A 25,033-nucleotide genomic window follows, 5' to 3' on the forward strand; every position below is an offset into this window, starting at 1 on the left:
TCCCCAAATCATATTATGCCATACAGTTGTGCCCCAAATCATATTACGGCACACAATAGTGCCCCCAAATCATATTATGCCACAGAGTGAATTTATTAACACCACTAAATTACATTTGTAGAAACTGTGAGTTTATATAAATATTCATTAGGAATAATTATGGACTATACAGGACCCCCCCCCCTCCGTTTTTCTGTGTGGCATCCTTTCTCCCCCGCCCCCTCCGCTTTTCTGTGTGGCATCTTTTCTCTCCCCCTCCCCCCCATTTTTCTGTGCGGAATCCTATCTCTTCCCCCCCCCCAATTTTGTGTGTGGCATCCTTTCCCTCCCCCTTTTTCCTGCGTGGCATCCTTTCTCTCCCCCCCGTTTTTCTGTGTGGCATCCTTTCTCTTCCCCCCCTCCATTTTTCTGTGTGGCAGCCTTTCCCTTCCCCTCCCCTGTTTGTCTGTGTGGTATCCTTTCTGTTTCTCCCTTCCCCGTTTTTCTGTGTGGCATCCTCTCCCTTCCCCCCCCCTGTTTTTCTGTGTGGCATCCTTTATCTACCTCCCCCTCCCCCAGTTTTTCTGTGTGGCATCCTTTATCTACCTCCCCCTACCCCAGTTTTTCTGTGTGGCATCATTTCTCCCACCCACCATTTTTCTGTGTGGCACAGTACATTGACTGTCCGGGACCGGCCCATCTGATCATCGGCGCTTCTGGCATTTGCCAGAAGTGCCAGATGGCCAGTCCGGTCCTGGTCACTACCTCAATCTCGTCTTCTCCCACCTTTGTAAAATGTCCAGCTTCTCTATTTACGTCTTCCGCCTTTCTGATCAAAATCTCCTTTTTTTCTTCCTCTCTGTACCTCCTGTCCTCAAGTAACCCCCCTCCCAAATACGCACACACACTTAGCGACACCTTCCTGTCCCAACACTGCTATCTCTCTCTATAACAACATATTCTCTAATGCCCTTTATACAGCAGCCCCAGCCACCACTTCTTCTATGTCACTCTAAACCCAAACCTTGGAACTCCCCACAGACACATTGTCACACATGGGAGTTCGGCTGTTACTTTTCAAACCCGCTGTCCAGCACGCTCCCTCTACTCTTCTCTCAGCTCCAGGTGCAGAATCCTGTGCCACAATAATACTCTGTACAACAGAAGGTGCATGGCCCTTTAAGAGCTCTGAACCTGTGTTCATGTGTTCTGACTTGAGACCCACCCTATTCATCAGCTCAGGTATTTAAACATGGTCTGTGCACAGGCCTGTGCCAAAGTATTTGGCTCCATATATTTACTCCAGCAGTCCTGTTCATATTGTGTCTGATTCCTGTGTATTCTGACCCGGACTGTTGCGGACTTCTCTTCTGTCTGTCGTTTGCTTACTGTTTATACCTGATTGTTGCTAATCTGGCTTGTTCTGACACTCCTTCCGTTTGCTGATTTGGCACTCTGCATTCCGTTTGTGTAACAGTCCTGGCTACGTCGGCCAGACTCTTCTTGCTGTTGGTACCAGCTCATCACATCTGGAGGCAGCACAGAGGGCTGTGACCTGCAAACCCACAAGTAGCGAAGCCCAAACCTCCTTGAGGGGGGTCCCTGGTGAAAACTGGGGGTTCAATAGACTTTTTGCCTCTGCTACTGTCAGTGCTAATTCAGGTTGGTGAAAGTGAATTTACTGTATCTGCTAGAATCGTGACACTCCTCATCTCCAAAAGTGCTCCCTTCGAGTGCCAATGGAGCTCCAACACTGACCTCATCCACTTTAAATTAATCCTTTCTTCCTATTACACTGCACTCTCCACTCTGTTTGTGTTAAACAAACCAACTTCAAATCCTTCATCTCCTCCCTATTCAACAACTCCTGACGCCTTGTTTTGGTTTTGGTGTCCCGTGATTTGTTTTCTGTGCTGTCTCCGAAATCCATTTTAGATTTTGCTGAATATAAGAGTTGTTGTGTGTCTGTTGCTGAGCAACCCTACTTGCTCTGCTTCCTGAGCTGCTAACGCAGATTCCACATTGCAGCTGATTACCAGCTCTTGCAAAACTCATCACTGCTCATTACTTAACAGTTGAGCAGTCATCATTCTCTGCTAACATGATTTTTACCGAACAGCTGATTGGCCAAGACCTGCATAAATACACTCATAACCATTATTGCCTTGCTGGTGTTAGGTTTAACTAGGCTAGTTTCTGCATCTTTATCCTAAGATTTGATTATTTTCTGCTGCTGGACTTCTGCATTTGACCTTGTCTTTGTTTACTGGACCTTGCTGTTGAATCTCTGCCTGCCCTTGAACTCCTGGCCTGTTTATTGACTTTGTGTACCTTTCTTGTCCTCTGACCCGGCTTGCCAATTGATCATTCTCTTTTGTGTTCTGTTTGTCTTGTGTTGTCTGCATGTTGCTCCATATTTGCGAGTCTCTCTGACTCTACCACACTCTAATAACAACTATACAATTCTGGATTCAAGTCCAGAGGGCATCTAAGTACCAGTTATTAAAGTAATTTTATCGTTTTCAAATAAGCATTGCCCAATCGATTGTATTGTGTTTCTAACGCACAAAGTGATTTATTTTAGCAGATATAAATAGTCAACAATTCAATACATTATTATATTATGATACAGTACAGTACAGCCAATACCAAAAGTTACATACATACCGCGCTCTTATTGCATGCATTCGCTGCGCATCCACGGGACAGTATATCTGTTTAGAATACTGTGTCAGAGTTGACTGAGGGCCGTGGGGGTGCAGCTATGATTATATACAGTACAGTGTTACACAGTGAACAATAGAGATGACATAGCTTGCTTCTATAGGTCCAGACAAAGAGTGGCTCCAGGGTAAACAGGTCATAGGCTGATTCAATCTAAGGAATCCAAAGGTGGGGGTCATCTCTCCAGGGGGTCTGCTCCTTTCATAGCCAGCATGTCACTCACCGGACTGTGAGTGCCATTTCCTGTGTGTTCAGGAACCGTGGCTGTCCGCCATCCTGAGGGTCTGCGCATGTGCAGCCCTTATCAAACCTTCAGTACCTGTTGCTTTTAATTGATTGGATGATCAGGCAACCCTCCCTATTTAAACCACCTGTGATCATTACCTGGTTGCCTGATCTTGGAGTCTCATTCCCCATGAGCCTCTGAAGGTGTTCCTGTGTTTCCTCGTGTTTTCAGCTCCTGCTGATTCCTGTTTACTGCTATTGTGGTTTCCAGACCACTTCAACTCTCCTGTGTTCATCGTGCCTGCACTCAGCTGATTCCTATCTGCTACTACTACCGGACTCCAGTTCGTCTCAACTCTCCTGTGTTCAGCGTGTCTGCTCTCCGCTGCCTCTGTTACTACTACAGAGTTCCAGATCGTCTCAACTCTCCTGTGTTTATCGTGTCAGCTCTCCGCTGCCTCCGTTACTACTACAGTGTTCCAGATCGCCTCTACTCTCCCGTGTTCAGCGTGCCTTCTCTCCGCTGCTTCCACCACTACTACTACTGGATACCAGACAGCCTCAACTCTCCCGTGTTCATCATGTTTCCAGTTTCACTTACTACTGCTTCCTGAGTATTGCTTCGTTGATTCTGGATTACCTGCCGTGCGCTGCACCAACCTGATTACCGCTTCCACCCTCCAGTGTTCTCTCCTCCTGCCGGCCTTCAGCCGTTCAGGTATCCCTGCACGTCTCTCTGACAGCCTGCTCTCCTGAACCGCGGTATGCATACTTTCCATTGACTTTGCTTTTGTATTGCATATCCATCTGGACTGAGTTGTGTTCTTCTCCAGAGCTTCCTATCCACTGAAGCTATTGCTACCATTGACTTTGTTTCCTATTACCTGGATTGATATTGTGACTTTGTATACATCAAGCAGCGCTTGTCAGTTATTGTTGTATTGTGGATATCATCGTGGGATCAAGTTCTGTGTGCCCCGTGTATACTCTGCTCTACATTCATCTCCTCGTGCCCCTCCTCACATATATATAGCAGTGGTACAACTTGCTGACGCAGACCACTGACTCCTGTTCCCTGTGACACCAGTTTCAAGTATCCTCTCACATAAGCAGTGGTACAACTTGCTATACGCAGACCACTGACTTCGCCGTTACCTACTTTCACCTGGACTCCATTCCTTCACTATAGACAGCGGTACAACTTGCTATACGCAGACCGCTGACTCTCACTACCTCCTCGCTACTCCTGGACATTCCTCCTCACTATAGCAGTGGTACAACTTGCTATACGCAGACCACTGACTCTCCTCACGTTCCCTTGTCCATCTGGTTCCTCGTGTACATTCATCTACTCATTACCAGTTGCTGCTAGTCATAGACTTTCCTTGAGCATTCTCTCACCATCTGCTGTTTCTACTGTTCCGTTGTCACCCTGCTACCAGAGAACCATAGTACCAGCTATATTACTCTGGTAAGTCCATCATCTGGTGATATCCTGGGCAAAGACTCCTAGTGCCCGTGACACAGCATCATACAAAGTTTTATTCCCTAATATCAATAACTAAAGTATGCAATGTGCGATCTCTTCGCCGACTGCACGGACAGCTGCTGATGAATAGGGGATCAATATGATATCAGACATGACACCTTTCCTATAACCTAAACCTTTAATAACACTAAAATGTACATATAATCATATTATATAAACTAATAATAAACCAAATACTATCTGCTCATAAATTACAGTGTAACTGAACTAATATGAATATGAATTATATAAATAACTAAATGTTGTAATGCGAGTGTGTGCGTGCGTATTTTACCGTGCGATCGCACCATGCCATGTGTTACGTGGCGTACGGATCGCAATCGCACGGCAAAACAATATTAACCAATATACTTTCGTTCATCCAATTATACGACTTTGACACAGTGAACAGTGTGGTTCCAGGAAAGGTGGCTGCTAATGGTGAAAAACATGCTGCATCATAAGTTCTGTATAGGGGTTATTAGTTGCTGATTGTGGTATTCATAACACGTCTCTTTGCCACTGTCCGTTCGATTATCTGTTTTCCCTCACCACCCATCCCCCTCCTCACTCACTTGAGGTACTTATGCCCTACTTCAGCCACCATTACCAGCTCTACTCATATGACACCTAAATCTATCCACTCTCTCTTTTTTTCAATCCCCTTTCAGCCATCTCCATCTGGACGATCCAACGCTTCCTCAAACTTAACATGTCCCATCTGAGTTTATAATTTTTCCTCCTTCTAATGCTACTACCCTTCCCATCTCAATCGTGATTGACAATGTCACTCTCTCCCCTGTTCCCCATATCATTTTTGCTACTGATCTCAGCTTCACCCCTCACATCCAGTCCCTTTCGCAGTCTTGTCGCCTTCTCCTTTCCTGCTAATTTGCCAAAATGAAATTCATCCTCACTTAGGAAGTAATAAAAGATTTGTCCAATTGCTCCCTATTTCCTGTCTTAACTACTGTAGCCTCCTCCTCACTGAGCTTTCCCTCATCTGTCGTTTCCCCTCTGCAATACATTTTGAATGCTTCGGCTAGACCGGTGGTTCCCAAACTTTTGCAATTCGCGTCACTCTTTGAGTCTCCATAATTTTTTCAAGGTACCCCTCCAAAATAAATACTGAGCAGTCCCGTTTTATAAGTAGTTGGGTCAAAAAACGTAATAATTATTTAGGTCAGGACAGAAATACTTATTTAGTTGTATGCAAAAATAATATACATAAATCCAAGGGAAAATAATATTTTTATATATTGTTTTCAATTATATTTCTGTCAAAGATTAATTTACAGCTAACTCACACTGTGCCCTCCTTCATATCCACACACTCTGTGCCCTCCTTCATGTCCACACACTCTGTGCCCTCCTTCATGTCCACACACTCTGTGCCCTCCTTCATGTCCACACACTCTGTGCCCTCCTTCATGTCCACACACTCTGTGCCCTCCTTCATGTCCACACACTCTGTGCCCTCCTTCATGTCCACACACTCTGTGCCCTCCATCTCCACGCACTCTGTACCCTCCTTCATCCACTCACTCTGTGCCCTCCTTCATCCACTCACTCTGTGCCCCTTTATCCACTCATTCTGTGAACCTTCTGCATGCACACACTCTGCCCCTTCTGCATCCGCACACTCTGCCCCTTCTGCATCCGCACACTCTGCCCCCTCTGCATCCGCACACTCTGCCCCCTCTGCATCCGCACACTCTGTCCCCTCTGCATCTGCACACTCTGCCCCCTCTACATCCCCTCAATCTGCCCCCTCTGCATCCCTTCACTCTGCCCCCTCTGCATCCCTTAACTCTTGCACCTCTGCATCCCTGGGGCCAGGAAGAGAACAGCAAAACAAAAAAAAAAAATCTTACCAAACTGGCGGCCGGGAACTATTCTGCTGCTTGTCACTGAATGTCAGGTGTGATGATGTCACGCCCAACATTCAATGAGAAGCGAGGAGGGAGGATGCTGGGTCCTGGGCGCCGCCGGATTGGTAAGTTTTTTTGTTTGTTTTTTCTCTTCCTGGCTGCGGCACCCCTGGGAGCTGCGGCGCACACTTTGGGAAACGCTGGGCTAGACTAATCTTCCTCTCCTAGCACTCCTAATCTGCTACCCTACTCTGTAAATCCCTTCACTGGCTTCTGATTGATTGCATAATTCAATTGAAGCTGTTTACCACTGTTTATCACTAATAATTCCCCTCCATTCACCTCTGACCTTGTCGTGAGATACATCCCAGTTCAACCACTCCATTCCTCCTCTGAATTGCAACTCTCTTCCTCTCTCATAACCTCCTCCCACACCTTGCCTCATCCTACAAGTCTCTCCCCCAACCTACAAGCCTTCAAATGCTCCCTCAAAACTCACCTCTTCATGCTTGTCTACTCTACCAGGTCCTTCTACTTCCTCTGTACACCACATCCACTTGTTTTCTATTTGTACCTATCTCTCATGACCCCCTCACCTCTAGAGTAAAGGCTCTCATGGACAGGATTTTCTCTACCATAAATCTCATGTGTGTTTACCTTGTACGACCCTGATGTTATATCTTAAGTGGAATCTTCTGCTGTTTGTTCAGTCACACACATGGAATTTGTAACCTGATAGTCAATAGCGATAAGTATCTCAAATGTCCAATGACTAGAGGTTTCAAAATCACTTTTGCTCAGTCCATAGATATAAGAATGGAAGTCCGATATATATGTAAGAGATGGAAAGTGTCCAATTTACAAGTGTGATGTCATGTACTGGTTTTGGAGGGATCTCCGGAGTGGAGACAGACTGGGCAGCATCCTGCAGAGAGATCTAAGACCAGCAGAGCTTGCGAACCGCTAAAACTATAAAAAATGCAATTAGTTTAATGTCAGGCTTTTTGGGGATAAGGTGGCCTATTGCCGTGCTTTCCAGGAGGTAAATAGTACCAAACTCAGCAACAGTGCCAGGGAGTCACCGCTGCAAGAACATGTAGGAGAAAGCAACAAAGGGTTGCAGAGTTGGAGAATGGTTTAGCATCTGTGAAGGGCTAGGCGCTGCCACTTGGAGGCAACATCTACTCACACCAACATATGTGTGTGTGGGGGTGACCACCAGTGTTCTCAATTTCTGCACAGAAGTATAGATGCCAAATGGTGGTGCTGGGCATACACCTGAGTGGTAATAGATATGCCCACAGGAGAAGCTAGACATCCCCCTTTGGTGGAGCAGGACACACACTCTACTCTCGTAGCACTACTTGTGGTGCCTGGGTTTGATTTACATTATCTTCCCAAAATGATTTTTCAAAAGTTGGCAAGTATTCTTTACACAGGACAGACATGTGTCTGCGATGTAAAGAAGCAAAAAGGGAATGCTAAGAGAGAGGGAGAATAGAATGAATATACTGTTTGTGCATAAGAAACTAAACTGCAAGTTATTAATGTCACAATCAGAGAAACAATAAATTATTAAATTCCATTTACTACTTATGTAACTGGGATAAAGTTTGTCTTCCGATTTTATTAATACAAAAATGGACATTAGTGTGTGTATATGGGCGTGTGGTAGGGAATTTAGACTGAGTGCGCCCAAGATAGCTACATTATGCTCTGCAACAATTTAAAGTACTTTGAGTCCTATTGGGAGAAGGGAGTTCTATAAATAAAGAATTAATATTATTATTATTATTATTATTATTATTATTATTATTATTATTAATAATAATATCCATTTGTACAAAATGATCATTGCCACCAAACATAAACATTTTAAACATGTAAACCTCAGACAATATTTTACCTGGTGCCAGCCACTGTATACTGTATATTTTAGTGTTAATGTAAATATTATCAAAACCAGTTTTAGATTATTATGTGATTGGCAAGGATATTCCCCAGTTGTATCATACAAACCAAGTAAAACGGAGAGGTCCCAACTCAACTTTTAGTCAAAGCACTATTGTGCCTGACAAATATCATTATGTACAATAAACTATATAGATGGGATGTAGAATCTCTTTTCCGTCTTGAAATTTATTTCTTAATGGCCTCTCAACCCTTCATTGTGACTTGGCAGTCTCTGATGCTTGCATTGCTGCATCTGTAGATGTTAGTCATCTATTTGCCCTTGTAACATGTATAGTTGAACATTTCCTAAAATAGTATTTATTTTTATTTTTCTTGCTGTTTTGTGGGACCTGTTGTTATAAGATGGCCAAATTTCAGACAACTTTTCTTTCTGCTCTCTTTAAATGATCATTGAATTGTGTGTTAACCATATCTAAAAAATGGAATCTGTAACTAAATGTGTAACTAACCTTTCAAAACTGCTGAAAAAAGTCCATTCAAAAGCAAGGTTAAAGATTAGTTTATATATGTAATTTTTAAAAAAATAACAATAATTGGATACTCACCCCAACTGGGGACCCCCATTCATGAGGTCAAACACCTGAGCTGGATTCAAAAACTGCTTGAATTTACGCAGGAATTTTACACCTTGGTTATCGCCACTTTTAGAGTTCACAAATACAAGAAGCGGACTGGCGCAAGGGACGGGGGAAGTAGCTTTCCAAAAACCTAAAAACAACAGATTGACAGGCTCCTAAATACATATAGTATTGGGACACACGTAATAATCAGATAATTTTAAATATTTTAATCACACAGCAAATTAAAAAACACACTTTACAATTTTAATTTGGCAAAGAAGAAATACACTTTCAATGCATGCACAATGTAGGAAATTTGTAAACTTTAATTGTACAATTACAATACTTTCCAATCAGCTTCAGTCCAATCCAATTGGATTATAGTTAGATTTGACCATTTACATTTGATGATATTATTTAGGTTTTCACCCCCACACGTCAATTCTTTAGCAATGCAATAAATAGTTTGAATGATCAGATTGTAACGCATACAGCAGATTAATAGTATTTTAGCTACATCAAATGTATTCTATCTTAATCAATGGTAGGCAACAGGTAAATCTCCTCACCAGACTAAATTCCACTTTTTTATCTTATATCTTAGTGATTCTGATGTCACTTTATATTAGCTGTGCAGTCAGACAATCTATGTAGCAAGTTTGTCTATGATTGTATAGTTATGTCTTTTCACCACCTTGACCAGCCAGTCAGAGTTTAACCTAATGTTTGTACTGTATCACCAGTCTGTGCTGCTGCTCTGATACCATTCAGGCAATTCAAACTGATGGCTTGTAGGTCAAATGCCCTCTCACTCCTTGATTGCGGCCTCTGCACACACTTCATCATTCTCATAATTCCCTGAGAATTGCGGCATTTTGGATCTAATTCTGCTCACTTCCTAGTGAAGTGGGCAGACGCGGGAGGCTGCCATACTCTCCCAGGAGTCCGGGAGACCCACCCGGATTCCGGGAGTCTCTTGCACATTCCGGGAGAGTTGGCAAGTATGGTTGTGACCTTATATTAAAACTTGACTCTAATAAATCACACTCCACCATGTTAATTTTGTGAGAGGGGGTTATGGTGTTTGAGGGGCTACATCTTAAAAAGTATTAGAACTATTAAGCTGAAATGCAAAAATGGAGTAACATCTCTGTATGCTACACGCCAAATGTCAGAATAAAAAATTACAAATTTGAAATAGTCTAAAATTGAACATCTTGCCTATTTTTCCCCTTCCTGTTTTGCACAAAATCACAGATTTTCCATTTTTGGGAGAAAGTGTAACTCAATGTACAGAGCGTTTAAAAAAAAGGGGTTTCTTTTGTTAGAAAGTTACTGATTCAGTAGAGGGACATTTTTGAGAAAAGGGGAGACATTCAGAGGGGTGACATTTTTGAGAAAAGCTTCGTTTTTTTTTTACAATTTGGTAAAATATGCCGTATGTGAAGAAAAGATGATGGCAGAGGTCATGTGAGAGAAAGCTGTCTGGCAGGGTGTAACTTGTGAGAAAAAAGCTGGTGGGCAGGATGCATGAGGGAAATGCACGCTAGTTGGAGGGCATTTGAGAGACAAATTGGTGGGCAGGGAGCATACAAAAAGAAAAATAAGTTATTTAATTGGAAAGCATAAATCAATTATTCTATATAACTTTTATTACTTTTCATTAAAAATACCAGAATAGGCTTTAAAAGCAGCAAAATTTAAAATATAGTTGAATAGAAAAAGTACAAGTGCTAGAAATTAAGAATTCGTGATTAAAAATAATTGTGTGGTTGCGAGTTTCAGAAATTATGTATCGTCTGATATTATTTAGCCATATTGCCACCTCTAGGAAGGGTGTAAAACCACACTGATAGTCTTATTTTTTATCCCTTGTGGATGTTATTTGTTGGATTTGCAAGTAGGTCAATAAGATTTCTTTTCACACTCCAACATAATTCAGGCCTTATTTCCACGAGTGGTTCTATGTTGCTTGTGCCCTGCTAGTGGCTGGGTATGACTGTGCATATGTCAGTCACTACAGGATATGTACACTGCTCCACTGGTGTGTGTGTGACATCTAAATCCCGAGTCCATAGATATAAAAGTAAAGTATTTGCAGCTAAAATGATACCTATAAGCACAGCCCACTTTCTTTGTCCCGCCCCATTCATAAGCTATTATGCTATGTTATGTTCAGGGCTGCCCTCAGAAATCATGGGGCCCAGTACGTGCCCCCCGTGTCCCCCGCCCCCCCCCACCCCCCGATGAGCGCCCCCCCCATGAGCAACAGCAACACATACTTAACTGCATGTGATCTGCCTGTGACAGCCAGATCACATGATCGCAGGGGGAATGATTCCTCCACCCCTGCGATCGCATCCTGGTGCCTGGTTGTCACGGTGACAGCCAGGCTGAAGACAGAGTAGCGGAGACCAGCGGGGCCCCAGGTAAGTCTGTGCTGCGCTGTTGTACCGGGCCCCCTGATGAGTCCGGGCCCGGTACAACAGTACCCCCTGTACATCCCTGATGGCGGCTCTGGTTATGTTGCCTGCGCTAACCATAAATCAAGAATTATAACGAACTCGCACATGCATCGCTGTTGCTATAACACCTGTAATAGTACTGGACACTGAGCGGATTCAGTGTGACTTCAGTGTTCTGAACGGTGCAGTGAAAGAGGTAAGAAGGCACGTAGAGACATTGTTACCTGATTAGTGTGTGTGATGGCCAGACTGGGCCTGAGTCATTAGGAGTGCAAAGCAAAAAAAAAAGGAGTAAGTGCAAATTAAGTTATTATTTTGCACATAAGTTAAATACTGGCTGTTTTTCATGCAGCACACAAATAATTGATAGCCTTATTTTTACACTGATATTTAAAGTTGATCTAGGACATGCCCTATCCTAACTATAAATTTGTCCACACATTTTAAATGTACCTTCCCCTCCAATGCAACATGGTTTTGCCCAAGTGCAAAGTTATTACTTTTTTATGCTTTACTCTCCTTAATAACTTAGGCAAACTGTGTGCAAGGAGTGTTATGAGACTTATTGGCTGACTATACTCATAAGTATGCAATAATCAACCTGGTGAGCAGAAAATACTGGTGGACAGGGGACATCGGAGAAAAATGGTGGGCATGTGATGGAAAAACTGCTTGGCAGGTGAATGTGAGAGAAAAGCTTGTTGGCAGGGTGCAATTGGTGAGAGAAAAGTTGGTGGGTAGGGTGCGTGCTGGAAATACTGATTGCAGAGGATCATGTAAAAAAAAAGATTGTGGCCATGTGAAGAGAAAGCTGGTGGGCAGGGCGCGACTTGAGAGAGAAAAGCTGGTGGGCAGGAGGCAAGTGAGGGAAAATTGGTGGTCAAGGGCGCATGTGACAGAAAAGCTGTCAAGCATGGGGGCATATGAGAGTAAAACTGGTAGCAGGGGTAACTTGTAAGTGAAAAGACGTGGCAGGGGCCATGTGAGAGAAAAACTGCTGGGCATGGGATCATGTGAGTGAATAGCTGGAGGGTATGTGAGAGAAAAGCAGGTGGACAGGGGGACATGTGAGGGAAAAGCAACTATGCAGGGGGCATATGAAGGAAAGGCTGGTGGCAGGGGGGCATGTGAGAGAAAAGCTGGTTGCAGGGGGTAATTTGTGAGTGAAAAGTTAAGGCAGGGGCCATGTGAGAGAAAAACTGCTGGGCATGGGATCATGTGAGTGAAAAGCTGGAGGGTATGTGAGAGAAAAGCAGGTGGGCAGGGGGACATGTGAGGGAAAATCAGCTAGGCAAGGGGCATATGAGGGAAAAACTGGTGGCGGGGGGCATTTGAGAGAAAAGCTGGTGGGAAGATGTGCTTGTGAGAGAAATGCTGGTGGGCAGGGGCATGTAGGGTTAAAGGTGGATAGCACAGGTATCATTTGAGAGAATATCTGGACTATGCATGATTTGTGAGAGAAAATTTGGCAGGGGAAATGCGAGGGACAAGCTGGCAGGCATGTGAGTGAAAAACTGGTTGGTAGATGAATGTGAGAGAAAATTTGGAGGCTAGGGGTAACTTTTGAGGTTCGCCTATCCAGTGATCTGGCCACTGTTACCGTCCAGAAACGATGGGCCCCTCTATGAGATCACCTGAAGCAGTATGGATACATATATAAGTGGTGCTACCCCTTCAAGTTTCATGTGTTCACTGATTCAAGACCCCTTTTTTCAAGATCCCTGGGAGAAACTTAGAATTGGGAATGCTTCCACATCTTCCCCTTGGCCTACTACCTCTGCTCTCCATGACGCTTGTCATATCCCCTCTCCAGATTGGCAAAAAGTTTGATCTTGTCTATTGTCTCACCCTTCCTTTTTACCCTTCTTCAATTGAAAATTTAGTTCATATAAGTTACGATACCTGGGTGTCCGGGCGATAACTCCTCTGAAATAGAAGCCTTTTACACTTGCGTGTAATGGACTTCCACACTACCAAGTTATGAAGCTAAGTAGATGACTAATTAAAATTTAGTATTGTTTTTTTTTTATAAGTTAATACAATATGCCATTTGGATGGTGACCCTCCCTAATGGGTCATCACAAACCACTTTTTCCCTTTATTGGGCAAGATATCTCCATAAATTCAAGTAAGCTGGATCCTGAAAGTATGCAACCTCTTACTCTCCCCCATCCTCCACCTAGTCTTTTCAGGCCTTTGGCAGAGGTGGCAGACTGACTCCCTCCCATAAATCATCCATCACTAGATCTGGTTTTGTATAGTATACTTTTGTTCTTGTTTTTCTGTTTCCCTTTGCCTCTTCTCCTTTTCCCAGGCTTCTTCCTCCTCTTGAGCAATGTTCATTTCTGACTCTCAAATTGGAGGGTCCACTTCTGGAATATCCTTTTGTGACAGGTACCTTAACTAACCATCAGGTAAGAACACTCCGCTTCACCACATTCATTCAAACTTCTTCCCGTTACTGTAAATGGCCTGAACTCTCCTAAAAAGCAATCAAAACTATTGTCTTCCCTAAAAAAGGGAATACTACAAAATAGATTGTTTACAAGTGTGAGGGGAGATCCATTTTCCCTTTGCCACTTCTCCTTTTCCCAGGCTTCTTCCGTCCTCCTGAGACACAATTAATCCCCCCTCACACTTCCCTTAAATGCAAACATTTCCCACAGACTCTCTTCTCCTCTGCAGACTCAAAACGCATAAGTGTAGCCATTTTTATCCAAAGTAAAGTACCATTTATATCTACCCACTCATACTCCAACCCAGAAGGGAGATTCCTCATAGTTGTTGGTTCCTTGGATGCTTTGGAACTCTCCCTCATCACATGTTCCGCTCTAATTGTTGGTCAACTCTCCTTCCTCTCCTCACTTTGATCTCAAATTGATCTCTATGCAAGATGCCACATGGTCCTAGGTGAGAACTTTTTATTTTATTTTATTTTTTATTCTTGACCCAACCCTTGATAAGTCAATTCTAAATTGCGTCTCCCTTAAGATTTTAATTCCAATTCTATGAAAACAAGTTGCCACTGCCTTAAAAGAACATTCTCTAATCCTCTAATCGATTTCTTGTAGCTTATCAATGGTGAAGCTAGGGAATATAGTTGTCTTTATTGACTCCAAATTCTCTCAAAGAGTAAAGAGGTCTCGTTTAATCTCATTTTCTTTGACGGATCATGCTGCAAACTTGATCTTTGTTGATGCAACATGCCCCCACTTTTCCTGGAGATAAAACGGTACTCTGCTATTGAGCCCAAGGGCTAGATTTACTAAGGGGCGGTTTGCTCAAACCGCCACTTTTCGGTGATTTTTCCGGCGGTTTTGAAACTGCCGGATTTACTAAAGTCCAAACCGCGATTAAAACGGCCAGAAAGTACTTTTTTCAAAACCACCACTTTAAAAACCCCCATGGCAATTTTAACAATGGTGAACATGCAAACGACCAGATTTACTAACCTGGGGTTTTCAAAACCGCCGCAAATCAGCCTTCCAAACGGCCAAAATAAAAGAGGTGGTTGTGAATAGCGAGAATGAGCAAACAGCATCTTGTTTCAGCTATTTTGCCATATTAAATTAATTTTGCCCCTTAATCAATAAATAATAATTGCCCAAATAATTTAAATGTCAATGGTGCTTTCTCTTACTGTATGTTCTGAATGGCAAAATAGTTCAAGCAGCATGTTTGAGCTATTAAGCCATTCTGAAGCAGGTATTAAAACTGATCTGTACTGATTTTTTGGATGGCGGTTTTTACCAAACCGCCGGTGGTTTGGACAAACTTGTTGGCGGTTTAGCTTTTTCAATCCGCCATACATCGCCATTCATTTTAAATTGAAGCCTCAAACCGCCCTATAGTAAATGCGGCAGTTTGGACCACTAAACCGCCGGCGATGGGTGGCGGTTTCAAACTGCCACCAAACTTGATTCTTACTAAATCTAGCCCCAAATGTCTGTTCTGAGGTAGTGCAAGATAAATTATTTTTTTTAACGATCAACTCCACTCCGGACATTTTCTTTCCACCATCTGGGATGACAATAAGGCAACCATTAGGGGAAAACTTATTGATATTTAAAATAAAAACAAGAGGAATGTGACCTGATACAATCCCTATAGTCACAGATCCAGATAGCTAGGGCTCAGTATCAGACGTCTCCAACAGAGAGTACTCATATTGCTCTAACATCACTGAGAGGCTATCTTAATGTGATCCTGGCCAAAAAAGACTCTCAAGTGACTGAACCAAAGGTTTTACGATAAGCGTGAGAAGGTGGGTAACCTTCTTGCTAAGAGGTGGAGATAGCACCACTCGCATAATGCGATAGGTTTGACCAAGGATGCAAAAGGCCAACTTACTTATGACCCCTAGCAAATCATAGACACATTTTGCTCCTTTTATTGTAAGCTCTATAATCTTCCAAAGTTGCGAGTTTCCCCTCTTGATTTGGAAGTTAAAATCAATGAATATATAGCCAGCTGTGCTGTTCCTAAATTAATTCCTGAGGTGATTAAACACCTCAATGTTCTGTTCTCCTAAGAGGAAACTGCATCTGTCATCAAATCTAAGAAGTCAGGTTCAGCCTATGGCCCTAGTGGATTTCCCAACTCTTTATTACAAAAAGTTTAGCAACCTCCTTTTCCCAGAGCTCTTTAATACAATCCATGAAGGGTCTTCCTTTGGTTCGGCCACTACTACCGCTACAATCTCAGTCATTCATAAAGAGGAAAAGGACAGTTTGTTATATGGCAGTTACAGACTGATATCTCTTGTGAATGTAGACTTAAAGATCTTTGCAAAGTTATTAGCTAATAGACTTAATATATGGTTCCCCAGGAACACGGTGTATCATCCCCGGTTGAAAAGCTTTGGATAACACCAGGAAAGTGATTGATATGGTCCATCATATCAACTCCACCAAGACATCATCACCATCATCATCACCATTTATTTATATAGCGCCACTAATTCCACAGTGCTGTACAGAGAACTCACTCACAGCAGTCCCTGCCCCATTGGAGCTTACAGTCTAAATTCCCTAACACACACACACAAACACACACACACACACACACACACACACACACACACACACACAGACACAGACTAGGGTCAATTTGATAGCAGCCAATTAACCTACCAGTACCTTTTTGGAATGTGGGAGGAAACCGGAGCACCCGGAGGAAACCCACGCAAACACAGGGAGAACATACAAACTCCTCACAGATAAGGCCATGGTCAGGAATTTAACTCATGACTCCAGTGCTGTAAGCCAGAAGTGCTAACCCCTTAGCCACCGTGCTGCCCCAACATCATGGGCCTAGATGCTGAAAAAGCATTTGATTGTGTGGGATGGCCCATCATGGTGAGAACCTTAGAATCATATGGTCTAGGAGGTGAATTCCTGACTAGGTAGCCTTCTGCCGTAACCTATCTGTTTCAGTTTTAGCCAATAGCTCCCACTCACCACCATTTGACATTAAAAATGTACCCGTCAAGGCTGCCTACTCTCCCCACTTATATTCACCTGTATCACTGAAACCCTGGCTGCCAGGATTCGACAAATTAAGTAGGTCACCGTAAGCATAAACTGGCCCTTTATGCTGATGACATCGTTCTTTCAAATATCAATCTTGAAAAATAGAAAACTTACATTTCTTCATCTCTCTCCACCAAAAAAACTGTTAGAGCTTAATCTTCAAATGAAATGACAGAAGGGAACTTAATTTGGGATTTCAGTCATTAAGAATCTAGACCGGCGGTTCCCAAAGTGTGCGCCGAGGCTCCCAGGGGTGCCGCGGCGCTGTCACTGGGGTGCCGCGGGCCAGCAAGCAAAAACAAAAAAAACCCAAAAAAACCTTCAAATCAGCGCAGCGCCGGGCGCCGGGACCCAGCATCCTCCTCTCTCACTGAGAGGATGCTGGGTCCCGGCGCCCGGCGCCGCGCAGATTTCTGGACTGACAAGCTGCAGACCCGAGGAGGTCTCGAGGAGATGTTATCGGTTGAGAGCGGGATCTGCATCTGTTAAATTGACCCTGGATTAGAAGCATCCAGACAGACAACCTGGGGAGGAAGGTAAGTGAACTACCCACCCTTCCCAGACCTGTGCACGGACCTTTTCGTGATTTAACCCATGACATTCCAATCCATCTATGGACAGGCGGCTAATGCCCTTGTGCTAGAGACCTACAGAGTTCTCGGCATACATCTCCAGTTTTCCCTACAATAGAATATTTTGTTAGCTCATCTATTGTTTTTAGTTTTGCAATACATTTAAGTAAATCTATTTTCTCTGACTCATATCTCTTCTTAAATATCTATTCCCTTTCCCTTCCCTTTGCGCTGGGGAATTCAGTTTTTTGTGTTGGCATCATTAGGAGGTTCAGACCATCTCCTTTGTTTTTCCCCTTGGCTGCCCTATTTCTCTTCCACGTGGGAAGCACAGATCCACCATATTTTTATCTTATATTTTGTTTGGTTTTTATCTGGCTGGCCCGCGGCACCCCTGTGGCAAAGGGCAGAGGAGGGGGACAGCATGACAGAGGGAAGAGGAGGGGGACAGCATGACAGAGGGCAGAGGAGGGGGACAGCGTGGCAGAGGAGGGGGATAGCGTGAGAGGGGGCAGAGTGTCTGGATGCAGAGGTGGCAGAGTGTCTGGATGCAGAGGGGCATTTTTGCATACAACTAAATAAGTATTTCTGTCCTGACCTAAATACTTATTACATTTTTTTGACCCAACTACTTCTAAAAACAGGACTGCTCAGTAATTATTTTGGAGGGGTGCAAAAGTTTGGGAACCACTGATCTAGACTAACTATTCCAAATTAAATACACCCCTGTTATCTCTGTCACAGGAGGCTAGATTAGATTTTATAGCAAATTACTTATCTTATGTATAGGCTGAGTTACTTTGCTTAAACTGAATATCCTCCCAAGACACTTACATTTCTTCCAAGTGTTACCAATTAATGTGTTGTGTCCCCCTCCCCGGACCTATGCAGTTCTCCAGCAGTTGATTACCTCTTTCACCGGGTTAAACAAAAAAAATAACCGATGGTGAGAATGCAAATTTTCCATCTCTCAAGTCAATTAGGCGGTCTGGGAGTCCCAAGCGTAAAGAGACGTTTAATGCGGCCCAGTTGGTGCGTTTAGTGGCACTCCCCTCCTGGGTCTCAAGTCTGGGGGGATATTGAGTCTGTTTCCCTACCTGCCTCATCCGTCTCTGCAATATGATGGTCCCCTCGTTCCAGATGGCTCTCTGAAGTCCGCTCCCACCCGATAATTAATTTGTCTCTTACAATTTGCTTTCATTGCAACAAACTTTATAACTTAGTCCCCTCTCAATCTCCCCTCAAACCACTTTGGCACAATCCAGATTTTCTCCCAGGCCAAAATCCTTATGCTTTCTCATAGAGATGTGCGCTGACCCTTGTGTTTCAGTTTGGAAACCGGTGTCGATTCTAACCCAACTTCATGTTTCGGCTTTGCTACCAGTTTTGTCAAACTTTCGCGAAAATGTTTTGGTTTTGAAACTGGATTTCATTAAAAATTATGAAAAATAGATAAAATAATGTCATTTTGAGTTGTCTTTGCTCCTATATTACTATGTATAGCACTCATTTCCAGTCTATTTTCTAATGGTTAGTCATTAAGACAATTTTCAATTGTCTTAATGAAGGATTTTGTAACTTTGCCATCATTGCATTTGCTTTCTCTGATTCAATTCAAACAAGAATAAACTAAATAGTGTTGATATCTCCCTTTCATTGCACCCAAACCTCCTTCGCATGTTCATACTTCTTATTACTGTAATTGAATGAATACATAAATAACCACAGGGACACCAATGTAAATTTGACAAAAGGTCAGTTCTTATTTAAACAACAATGGTGGCAGGGAGAGCAGTGCATGTCAGCTAACTAATAGCAAAACCAAACAGTGGAAGGTGAGATTGCCATTACACCACTGGTCCCAGAATATAATCCTTTACGATATTACAGCTACCTAGTAACTGTCGAAAGCTTTTAGAACTAGCAGGAGAGGACTTGACCTATAGCAGCTGCCTTTCCAGTAGAGTTGGACGCACTTCCAGGTACTCGGATGCCCCCAGGACTTAACTCAACATTGTAAAAGCTTATGAGCAGGAACCAGTAGCACTGGGATACAAGAAATGGGACCAAGAGCACGCCCCCACATCCATTCAGTATGCAGAAATAATTTAACTTAAAAAAACACGCACCCCTGGCTGCCTGTTAGAAGCCGGGAAGCAGCCCTGACGTCAGAATGAGTTTACAACTTCTTGGGGACAGCCTCTGCTACAAGTCTCAGGCAGTCCCCTTTACCCTGGGGTTGAATGAAGCTTACCCCACGGCAATGATTTTTTCTCCCTCCCGCTCACATAAATGTTACGAGTCCCCTAGTTTAATTCAGAAGTGCAGCATTATGGCACAGAACATATAAAGAAAACAAGGTAGGAAAGCCCTGCTCTTGGCAACCGATGAATGCTCTGGCAATGTATTGTGTGCCTAATCTTTTAATTTTTGTAGTATGGGTGCAAGACACCTTTGTCCATTTACTTTTCAAAATGTCTAACTCTATTCATTCATACCAGTGTCCATCCAATTACCTCTGCCTGTTAATTTAATTACAGCTGCACACCTCGGCTGCATGTCACTAGCTGGGACACAGCGGCAGCATGAGGCGTCAAGGTTGCCCTGGCGCAGGGCCGGATTTACCGCTAGGCAACCTAGGCACCTGCCTAGGGCCTAGTGGCTCTCAGGGGGCACAGATGGGGGGGACAAGGGAGAAGAAGAAAAAAAATTTGACCCCCTCCGCGGATCGGGGGAGGGGCTGGTGTTAGAACTAGGGGTAGAGGCAATGGTGGCTATATACCTGTAGTGTATGGCATCAGGGTCATGTGATTGCAGCGGTCACATGGTACACAGTGAATGCGGGCTGCTGGAATTCTAAAGAGGTCGGTGCAGGAGCTCCTTCATTTCTTCTGTTCCTGTCAACATGTGGAAAAAGGTAAGAAGAAGGGTACTTGGAAGCTGCAGGGGGGGGGCATGTGTGATAGAAACTGCAGGTGGGGCATGTGTGATGAAAGCTGCAGGGGGGAGCATATGTGATAAAACCTGCAAGGGGGGGGTGGCATATGTGATAGAAACCTGCAGGGGGGGCATATGTGATGAAACCTGCAGTGGGGGCATATGTGATAGAAACCTGCAGGGGGGCATATGTGATGAAAGCTGCAGGGGGGGGGGGCATATGTGATGAAAGCTGCAGGTGGGGCATATGTGATGAAAGCTGCAGGGGGGGCATATGTGATGAAAGCTGCAGGGGGGACATATGTGATGAAAGCTGCAGGGGGGGCATATGTGATGAAAGCTGCAGGGGGGGCATATGTGATGGAAGTTGCAGGGGGGCATATGTGATGGAAACTGCAGGGCAAAGGTTGGCATGTGTGATGGAAGGTACAGAGGGGTATGTATGCTGGAGGCTGCAGGGCACGGGGGGCATGTGTGATGGATGCTGATCTGGCACAGGGGGCATGTGTGATGGAAGCTGCAGGGCACAGGGGGCATGTGTGATGGAAGCTGCAGGGGGGGCATGTGTGATGGAAGCTGCAGGGGGGCATGTATGATGGAAGCTGCAGGGGGGGCATGTGTGATGGAAGCTGCAGGGCATAGGGGGGGCATGTGTGGCTAAAGGTGCTGGGCAGAGGGGACATGTGAGTTAGAAGTCTGTTTCCCACACGGTCCCTCCTCAGCCAACAATACCCTTACAACACTCACTATCTTTTCTTTGATATTCCCCATGACACGTGCTCATTATCTATTCCCTCACATGACCCGCTGCCTCAATTCTGACACCTCTTACCTCAAAATGAAAAGAGGCACCCTTTATATTAATATAATATGTGTGTGTGTGAGGCCAGTGTATGTATATTATGTGTGTGTGAGGCCAGTGTATGTATATTATGTGTGTTTATGAGGGGCTGTTTGTGGGAGGGAAATAGGTTTATTTTTTAAATGGTAACACTATTAATTTAATGTTGGAGCTGGTTGGAGGGAAATAGGTCTATTTATTAAATGTGTATGCTATTAATTTCATGTTTTGGTTGGAGGGAGGTCTACTTATAAAATGTGGGTGCTATACTGATTTAACACTGGGGCTGGTTGTAGTTTACTAAATTTTGTATACCCATTTTTTTTCCAAATAGGGCCTCCAACATTCCAGGATCCAGACAAGCAGAAACTGATCTAAAGACACAGCAGCCACAAGTGATGAAAGTGACGAGAACCAGTAGGAGAGAGCAGCCCAGTCTGCCAACTATCCTGAATCTGGTGGGATTTATATTATGAGGAGGTCTGACTTGTTTAAATGTTGCACTATGGGATTCATGCAGAAGACTGACATATTAACATGTTCATTACTTTCCAGCACTTTTTCATGTTTCTGTAGGTAGAGGGCTGCAGTCAGTAACTGTAGTGGCGGACGGTCTTTGATGTGGTAGTGATAGGAGACTGCTGTTTTTTTATTACTGGGCTTGCTAACCCTGAACTGCAGTTTCTTGACATGTTAATTATGATTAATACCTAAGTTTAGTTAAAAATAAAGTACAATTTTTGGGAACTGAAAGGTAAGCAGTGGTGGAAGTGGGGTGTATATGGTAGTATGCCATACCGCTACTTCTCGTACTGCCTTCATTGTAAAATAATAAAATTCCATTCACTTGTTTACATTCTCATTACATTTTTCATACCGCCACTTCTAAACTTCCACTTCGACCACTGAGCTTAATATTCATCGTATGGAGTATATGACCAGCATAATTCAAAATTCTGGTAGATCCTTTGACAAAATATGGGGTCCATGGACATTATTCTTTAACTGCTGGGAATGCAGTGTAATGCAGTGTAATGATAAAGGAGGGCACAGTGTGATGAGAGGGACAATAATGAAAGGCCTCATGGTGATGCAGGAGGAGCAGCGTGATGTGCGGCGGCACATAGTTTACCCTTCTACTTAACTATAGGAGTATATGCTATGCTAAAAAAAATATAAGGCTATGTATTGTTTCAGGGAGGTGGGGGGGAAGCATGTGGGGGGCTGGTGGGGGATGTGGGGGGGCATGTGGGGGGCCCCAAACCAATATCTTTGCCTAGGGCACCATGAGGTCTAAATCCGGCTCTGCCCTGGCGTCAGAGGGAGTACACCCCTTCTTGGGGACCGCCTCTGCAGCAAGTCTTAGGCAGTCCCCTTTACCCCAGGGTTGGATGATGCTTAAATGTTTACAACTCCCCTGGTTTAGTTCAGGAAGGCAGCATTATAGCACAGAGCATATAAGGCTGCTATTAAATCGACCTAAGTCTCTCTTGGTCTGTGTGTGTGTCTATGTCAGGGAATTTAGACAGTAAGCTCCAATGGCCTAATCTGATTGAGATCTCTGTACAGCGCTGTGGAATTAGTAACACTATATAAATAGCTGACGATGATGCTCTAAGCAAAACATGGTATGGAAGCCCTGCTCTTGGCTATCGAAGAATGCTCTGGCAATGTATTGCATGGCTAATCTTTGAATTCTTGTATAATGGGTACAGGACATCTTTGTCTATTTACTTTCCAAAATGTCTAACTCGATTCATACCAGTGTCCATCCAATGACCTCTGCCTGTTAATTTAATTACAGCTATACACCTCAGCTGCCTGTCACTAGCATCCTCATTTATTTATATAGCAGCAAGGGAATGAAAGCCATGCTCTTGGCAACCAATGAATACTCTGGCAATGTATTGTGTGGCTAATCATTCAATTGTTGTAGTAGGGGTGCAGGCCACATTTGTATGTCAGCATCCTCGTTTATTTTTATAGCAGACGCAAATTAGTTGCCTCTTCACGCTCCATAATGCCTGTATAAAGTTTAAAATGTAGTGTGTGTGTGCAGCATTTCAACATTTTTAGCTCTTGCATCTTACACTAATTTTTTTGATATTTAATTTATCCAATGGATTTGCTTCAGTTCGAGGCCTGGCAGATGACATTTTTTTTTGCAGCCATTGCAATGTTCTATATGTGGCTACTGAATGTCGAAAATGCCCAGAAGAAAACCTTCTAACAAAAACTCCCTTTTTAGTATAGATTTTACTGAGTGACCCTATAAATGTATTGAGAAATAGAAATATTACAATATATAGTCTTTTTGGGAGTGTCTAGCTGCTTGCTGACCCTGACTACCAGCCTTCTTTAAATATAGATTTCACTGACTGATCCTTCCAAAATATCAAATTAGTGAAAATAGAAAAAGTTGAATATATAGCGTTTTTTGGGGGACTAGCTGCGTGCTGACCCTGACTAACAGACTTCTTTAAATATAGATTTCACTGAATGACCCTTCCAAAATATCAAAGTATTAAAAATATAAAAACAGTTGAATATAAAGTCTTTATTGGGGGAGGGGGTCTAGCTGCGTGCTGACCGTGAATAACAGCCTTTTTTCAATATAGATTTCACTGACAGGCCCTTCAAAAATATCAAAGTATTGAAATATAGAAAAGATTAGAATATATAGAGTTTTTATGTGCTGTGCAACAACTGCTGAATCTCACACGCAAACACCAAGGGGTATATTTACTAAACTGCGGGTTTGAAAAAGTGGAGATGTTGCCTATAGCAACCAATCAGATTCTAGCTGTCATTCTGTAGAATGCACTAAATAAATGAAAGCTAGAATCTGATTGGTTGCTATAGGCAACATCTCCACTTGTCCAAACCCGCAGTTTAGTAAATCTAGCCCCAAGTGTTTTTCTAAAATATTTCAGTTGTTCCGGTCTCACACTAGATTATTTTCACTAGGAAAACTTTCAAGTTTGAAAGATAGAAATCTTTTTTGGGGGGATATTATGCTGTTAATATTTTGACAGCAAAAGCACACTCTTTTTATAAATATATACTAGTTGATTCAGAATGAGATCTATCTAACTCAATCTGTATACTGTCTAGTACTATTATATATCCAATGCAATGCATTAACCACAACCAGTAGCCACTAGTGTATGTAAAGTGTATTTAAGATAGAAAGTAAAAGCAATTGATCAGCAAACTATTGTAGCTGATTATTCTCTACAGAACTGCTTTACAATATGACAGGATTCTACTGCTTTCTATGTCCCTATGTCCCTCTATGTCACCCTGAATGCTATTTACAGAGCTAACCTCCCTACGGGTGGGGTACGGAAAAATGATGTTGATTATTCCGACAACACTTACCCCGACGTCTTCACACCGAAGGGCTCCTTCCCGACGAGGCTCCAGGACGACTGGTGTGCCAAGTGACTGGAAGCAATCGCGATTGATGAAGAAGCCGCCGCGACTTGATGATGTCACTGCCAGCCGCAACGCTGTTATCGGTGCTGTTAAGGGGGTAATGTAAGCATGCTGGCATGGACAATGTACTTTACAAAGCATTGTACATTGTCCATGCCCGCATGCTGTTTGCTATATTGATATACTGACTACCACCGCTCCCTGGCACTGAAGAAAAGGAGGAAGGACTTAGATATATTTCTGGGGCGTGTTTTGCATAAAAAAAATGCGCAGAAATGACGTTTCGCCTTATCTTGAGATCCGGGCTTGGTGTGAAAAACCAAGTCACGACTCGCTTTTACTCAGATCTCCAACGTCGGATTTCATTGGATTTCAGGGAATCCTAACT

The 25,033-nt window shown here is 43.3% G+C and overlaps 1 protein-coding gene across 7 annotated transcripts in view; it reads right to left on the bottom strand.

The window, feature by feature from the left end:
- LOC142100822 (diacylglycerol kinase eta-like) overlaps positions 1 to 25,033 on the bottom strand; it is a 481,771-nt gene that overhangs the window by 126,783 nt on the left and 329,955 nt on the right. For all 7 annotated transcript variants that reach the window (XM_075184666.1, XM_075184664.1, XM_075184663.1 and 4 more), the window contains one exon: positions 8,847 to 9,009. In XM_075184666.1, coding sequence (XP_075040767.1) covers positions 8,847 to 9,009 — 163 coding nt within the window. The remainder of the gene's footprint in view (positions 1 to 8,846; positions 9,010 to 25,033) is intronic.

Source organism: Mixophyes fleayi, chromosome 9, assembly GCF_038048845.1.
Source record: "Mixophyes fleayi isolate aMixFle1 chromosome 9, aMixFle1.hap1, whole genome shotgun sequence".
Lineage (NCBI taxonomy): Eukaryota > Metazoa > Chordata > Amphibia > Anura > Limnodynastidae > Mixophyes > Mixophyes fleayi.